This window comes from Octopus bimaculoides, chromosome 3, assembly GCF_001194135.2.
Source record: "Octopus bimaculoides isolate UCB-OBI-ISO-001 chromosome 3, ASM119413v2, whole genome shotgun sequence".
In the NCBI taxonomy this organism is placed as follows: domain Eukaryota; kingdom Metazoa; phylum Mollusca; class Cephalopoda; order Octopoda; family Octopodidae; genus Octopus; species Octopus bimaculoides.
This window is the reverse complement of record NC_068983.1, coordinates 99,493,044-99,499,815: the sequence shown is the minus strand read 5'-3', so window position 1 is coordinate 99,499,815 and position 6,772 is coordinate 99,493,044. Positions and strand designations below refer to the sequence as shown.

General features: G+C 35.4%; 1 protein-coding gene across 2 annotated transcripts in view; it reads right to left on the bottom strand.

The window, feature by feature from the left end:
- The window catches only part of LOC106881722 (uncharacterized), a 25,383-nt gene that overhangs the window by 9,708 nt on the left and 8,903 nt on the right, over positions 1 to 6,772 (bottom strand). For both annotated transcript variants that reach the window (XM_014932204.2, XM_014932205.2), the window contains 2 exons: positions 4,529 to 4,759; positions 3,041 to 3,169 (listed from right to left, as the gene is read on the bottom strand). In XM_014932204.2, the coding sequence (XP_014787690.1) occupies positions 3,041 to 3,169; positions 4,529 to 4,759 (360 nt within the window). The remainder of the gene's footprint in view (positions 1 to 3,040; positions 3,170 to 4,528; positions 4,760 to 6,772) is intronic.

Here is a 6,772-nt window from a genome sequence, read left to right as displayed (position 1 = left end):
GTGAGAGGGTGGGCGTACTGCGAAATTAGAGAACGTTTTCTGGATTTGTATCTTTTGGCAAAGTTATTAAAATGAAGTAGTGGAATCCGAGTGAGTTAGTTTATATAGGGTGGGGTGGTGGAGGAGGGGGAAGTGTTGGGGAAGCAAGTGGTTATCAAAACAGAGAGAGAGAGAGAGAGAGAGAGAGGGACCAGAGTTAGGCTGGTCAAGGATAGAACACGAGGGAGAAAAATATTCTTTTGGGATTTTGAGTAACATAATTTAATGAAACAGCAAATGCTGATAACAATGAAATGGAATTGAAAAATCTTAGAATTTTCAGTCAGCCAATCTGTGACAAAATTAGAGAAATAAGTGACGATGTGACAAAATTGATTAAATGAATAAGTGACGACAGTAAATGAAAGGAACCTAAGTTTGTTTTTAAAACACAACAGAATGGAAGAAGAAACTATGTTTAAACTAGGTTTACATAGGTAATGAAATAGATAGAATAATGAAAAGAACTAATAAAGGGATTATGATCTGCACAGAAAGAGAGGTGTTAGATGTACGAAGTTGAAAAAAAAACAAGATTTCTTAACTGAACATCTTCTGGATTTGTATTCTTTTGGCGGAGTTATTAAAATGAAGTAGCAGAATCCGAGTGAGCTAGTTTATATAGGGTGGGGTGGTGGAGGAGGGGAAAGTGTGTATATATATATATATATATATATATATATATATATATATATATAAAAGCTATATTAAATCTCTAGTGAGATATAAACAGCAGCAATACGAAACCGTAACATATAATTGCCAACCAAGTGTGGCGTCCTATAAAGGACAGTGCTGCTGACGTTTATAGGCCCAGGAAGACATCTCTTCCAGCTGGCTAATGACATACATTCTGTGTCTGATTAGCATTTGTGAAGGGAGGTCACCGCTCCCATCTCTAGCATTATTTGATACACACAGACTCAAGTTTCTGGGTGGTTATCTGCCCTCAGTGTGTGTTAATCACCAGAATGTGTGTCGTTAGCCAGTTGGAAGAGATGTCTTCCCGGGGCTATAAACATCAGTAGCACTGTCCTTTATAGGACACCACACTTGGTTGGCAATTATATATATATATATATATCAATTTAAATACACAACTGAAAGAACTACTAGTAATTTCATACTTTTATGATACTTGAACAGCCATATGTATAAAATACACCATGTATCTTAAAGCAATCTTTCAGGCGTATTTTATAAATATGGCTGTTCAAGTATCATAAAAGCATGAAACTACTAACAGCTCTTTCAGTTGTGTATTTAAATTGATATTTATCTCTCACTGGATGGAGTACTTTTTTCGTTGATTCTACCTCTATTGGATCTTTAACCTGTATGTATGTATGTGTGTGTGTTTGTGTGTCATGTTGCATGTGTGTGTGTGTGCATTCGTGTGCGTGTGTGTGCATTCGTGTGTGTGTGTGTGTGAATATACCCTTGTCTTGACATCACATGATAGCAATAAAAGACCATCACTGCCATATTAATGACTTTGTTCATTTCCAGTCATCTGAGGAAAACATGACTAGCAATAGGGATTATTACCTCGCTTGAAAACAGGTGAGGGTTGGTGACAGGCATGGCATCAGGCCATAGGAAATCTGTCTCAACAAATTCCAACTGGCCCATACAAGTATGGAAAAGTGGGTGTTAAATTATGATGATGATGATGAAACTACAATTATTGGGTTCTATCAAGAACTTGAAAATTGACTCTTTCAAAATACTTTATTCTCTTTAAACAGAAAATGGTAGAATGTAAAATATGAACATAACAATCAATGATAAACATTGACCCAGACATCTGACAGGGAAATGAAAGGAAATGGTCCAAAAAGGTTGGGTTCTTGTATACAAATAACAAAATGGCTGGCTCACATCCAACTGATTCATTTAATCAGCATTATGGTCAGAATTTGTAAAATATTCAGAAATGTCTTCACTGCAACACACCAATGAGAAGCAATACAAACACACACACACACACACACTATCACACATACCTACACACACACAATATCACACATACCTACACACAAAGACACACACATCATCAAGTTCATTTATCATCCACTTTTCCATACCTGTATAAGTCAGAGAAAATATGTTGAGCCAGATTTTCTACAGCTAGATACCCTTCCCATCACCAATCTTGACCAGTTTCCAAGCAAAGTAGACATTTTCCCATAGTCAAATATGTCTCTCATGGAAGAATGGAAATGAACATCGTCACTCATATGACAACGACACTCATTTACAACACGATTGCTGTCTAGACCAGGGTACACAGGAACATACACACACACATATACATACATACATAGGGTCCTTTTTTTCAGTTTTCATCTACCAAATCCACTCAGAAGGTTTAGGTTGGCCCAGGACTATAGTAGAATATACTTGCCCAAGGTGTTGCACAGTGGAACTGAACCCAAGACTACATGACTGGAAAACAAGCATCTTAACTACACAGTCACATTTGTGACTTACAAAGTAGCATTGCATACATATGCTCACATACACAGTATAGATACGAAGAATACAGATACATACATACACACACATATATATGTGTATATACATATACACATACACATTAGCTGAATATTTTATAGAAACTTGTCTATGGATCAGTCTAATAATATTAGTATTGTGCTAAGGCGGTGAGCTGGCAGAAATGTTAGCATACCAGGCAAAATGCTTAGCGGTATTTCGTCTGTCTTTACATTCTGAGTTCAAATTCCGCCAAGGTTGACTTTGCCTTTTATCCTTTTGGGGTCGATAAATTAAGTACCAGTTATGTACTGGCCCCCTCCCCCAAAATTTCAGGCCTTGTGCCTAGAGTAGAAAAGAATATTAATATTGTGCTGTTTTACATTTAATGAAACTGATGAAATGAATGTTGTCTGCATTTTAAATGATTGCAACCAAATTTCTAAATGATCTCAAATGATGTCAACTGCTTTTTGTATCATATAGTCAGTATAATTCAACTTACACAGTTGGTAACAGGTACTTCTTTAATGGAAGGTGCAGGCTGTATTGAGAGATTTTCCAAAACTAGATTGTTAATGTCTGTAGTTAATGGTTTTGAATCTACTTCATTCATTCTGTTTTGTTTCAAATCCTGAAAGTAAAATAGAAAAGATATGATATCTTTTATCATTTACTTGTTTCAATCATCAGACTGTAGCCATGCAGGGGAAGTGTCTTGAAGAATTTTAGTCAAAGGAATCGACCCCAGTCCCTATTTTTATTTTAAGCCTAGTACTTATTCTATCAGTCTTTTTTTACTGAACCACTAAGTCACAGGGATGTAAACACACCAACGCCAGCTGTCAAGCAGTGATGGGGGACAAACAGACACAAAAAGACACACACACAGACATGATACAAAATATAATAGAAAGTTGAGAATGGTAGAAGATTCTGCTCATGCTCCACTGCTGGTGTGGGAGTTTTTGTCAGAGCCAATAGGAGCTGTGAAAATTGAAGTGACTGAGAACTTCAGAGAGGAGTGATGGATGAAAGAAATTTGAATAGTTCTTGGTATACAGAGGAATTTGGACAGTGGTAGAAACAATGAAAAGTAAGTAAAGGGAGACTTCTATAGTCAGGTTGTCTCCATAAAGAAGGATTGCATATGATTTTGATGTGGATTTTAAAGATAAAATAGAGTATAAGTCAGACATAGGCAATTTTTTTAGAGAGGTGGGTTAAATGAGACATGGCTCATCATTAGGTAAGCCATACTACTAAAGCAATTCAAGGTCATTCTTGGCTGGGTGTGCCGTTTAGAAAGTCCCATAGACTACAGGTTGTCCATATAGGTACTGGTGAGCAGAAAAAGAAAGAACATATGTAAATGGATAGGTTGATTGTTCCAAAACTTACACTTTGTTTTAAAAGTAGGTGCATGTAGTCATGTGTGCACATACAAGAAAGTCTCACACACACAGAGGATGGCAAATTAAAAGAAGCCAAGTCCAACCACACTTAGAATAAGGAACTCAAAGACAAGTATAAGAACAAATAAATATTTAATAGATACAAACCTGTAGGATGAGTAGTATCAATCACCACAATATTGTTATACTATTAATACAATTTACTACACTGAAGATAATAGTGACATTTTTGTAAGTAAACAATAGCATGGATAGTCCTGTTAGTATGTAGACATTTCAAATCACCTAACTCAGACAATGTGTAAGACTGGATCAGAGTCAAATAGTTAGTTATCTTGTTCTATGTAGTCACTGGAGTAGAACCCTGGTATTGGTTACAGTCAGTGTATGATAAATAGTGTGCATCATCTTATCCAATGTTAAACTCATCATGCAAAACTATCTACTACAAAATTAACATTTTCATTTTCTACAATGATTATTGTTCATATAGGAACTATAAGAAAAATAATAGTGCTGCTAGTTGACAGTACTTAAAATATTGAAGCTAACAATGATTAGTAAAATGAATCACTTGCCTTGGATTGTTGTTGATTACAAGAACTTTTCCTTGATACTGATTTCAAAGGTTTACAACAGCCAAATTGCCTTATTAGCTGCTGATGATCCAACATTGTGTTCTGAAAGAAGTCATATCTCTGTTGCAAATGTTCAAGTTGCTTTGTTTTGATTTTCTTTCCATCTTCCTTTTCATTTTTATGTAACAGCAATTGTGTGATTGTTTCCCAGTTCTTTAGTACTTGCAATGACTGCAATATTTTACAATGAAAACTAATGGACAAAATTCTACTTAAATGATCAGACAAAAAAGCAATCAGTTTAGTTTAGTTGCAATTACAACATCAATGCAGTGCAGTCATGCTGATTTATTACAAGCTACATCTCAAAATAGATGTGCTATTCTAAAAACATCACAACAAAAGGTTTATAGATCTACAGTTAATTTAATTGTCATTGGACAATTTTTCAGGGAACCTTTTAGCATAAAGGGAATATGATATGTTGCCTAATATATCACTTTTCCTGTTTTTTATTATATGCTTTGGACATTTGTACTTTAACAGCTTCAATTTTCCCATTTATTTTATCATTTGCAAGTTAATAATTTTGCTCAATTGTTTTTACTCTTTTTTAATGATTGTTTTTTTTTTCCTTTTAAACAATACCCTGTATTCTTTTGGTGTTTGAGCTTTAATAGTGTCACTTTATCCATTTTTTTTTATCAATGCCTAGACATAAATGCATAAAATTCATTGGTCAACAATGGACAGTATAATTATCACATAAATCAATTTTATAGATAAAGATGTGGCTTTGTAACCACATAATTTTAGATTCAGTCCCACTGTGTGGAACCTTGAACAAGTTTCTCCCACTGTAACCCCATGGCCAACAATGCTTTGTGAGTGAATTTGGTATATGGAAATTATGCGGTAGCCCATCATATATATATATGTGATGGGGAGGCACATGTGTGCATGTGCGTGTGTCTTTGTATTTGTCCCATCACCACTTGACAAAAAGTGTTGGTTTGTTTATACACCTGTAATTTAGCAATTTGATATAAGAGACTGATACATTAAGTACCAAAATCAAAAAATAAGTACTGGAGTTAATTTCTTTGACTAAACCCTTCAATGTACTGCCACATAAAAGATAGAAGATAAACAAGTCACAGGAGCAGACTATACAAAATCTTACATTATATCTCAGGTACAAAATATTCACTCATGAATAATTATATGCTGCTCTATCAAGGACAAGCAAAGAAACATATGCTATTATTTCGAATTCAGACAAGATCAAAAACATTTTTATTTCCACTATCGACAACAAAACACCTGTGAGTTTATACTGTGTTTGTACCAGAATCACAAGTCTGTGTCCAGAAAAATAATTAATATATGTATTATATATATATATATATATATATATATATATATATATATATATATTTTAAATGTAGTTGTATACTGTCAACTTAACGTGACAGTCCCAATAAGGGAATATATTACTGCCATTTAGCCCTAGGAAGCTGGACTGCTTCCTGTCGGCCTTGACACATTTCCTGTGTCCTTATGTTTACGAGGGGGAGACAAGCACCTCCACCCATCTTAGCCTGCATTTAGAGACATGTTTCTGAGTTTTTGCTCATCATCAGCTTGAAGTAGCATGGCCAGCTGGCTGAAGAAGTCTGTCAAGCTCTCGTAAAGGTATATTATTTCAGTGAAACACATTCACTAATTACAAAAATTAGAAATAATACATTTTAAAATCTCACAGAGAGACTTAAGCAGTAGTGATGCGATGAAGTAGTTGTATACTGTCAACTTGACAGACTTCTTCAGCCAGCTGGCCATGCTACTTCAAGCTGATGATGAGCAAAAACTCAGAAACATGTCTCTGAATGCAGGCTAAGCTGGGTGGAGGTGCTTGTCTCCCCCTCGTAAACATAAGGACACAGGAAATGTGTCAAGGCCGACAGGAAGTGGTCCAGCTTCCTAGGGCTAAATAGCAGTAGTATATTCCCTTATTGGGACTGTCACATTAAGTTGACAGTATCCAATTGTAAAAACCCTGCCAAAACAGACAAAGAAGTTTGGTTCAGGCTCCTGTCAAGCTGTCCAACCCATGCCAGCATAGAAGGTGGATGTTAAACGACGATGATGATGATATATACACACACACACACACATGCATACGAGGGTTGGCTGAAAAGTTACTTTCATGGAATGTTACCAAATGTGGTTTATTTTTTCAAC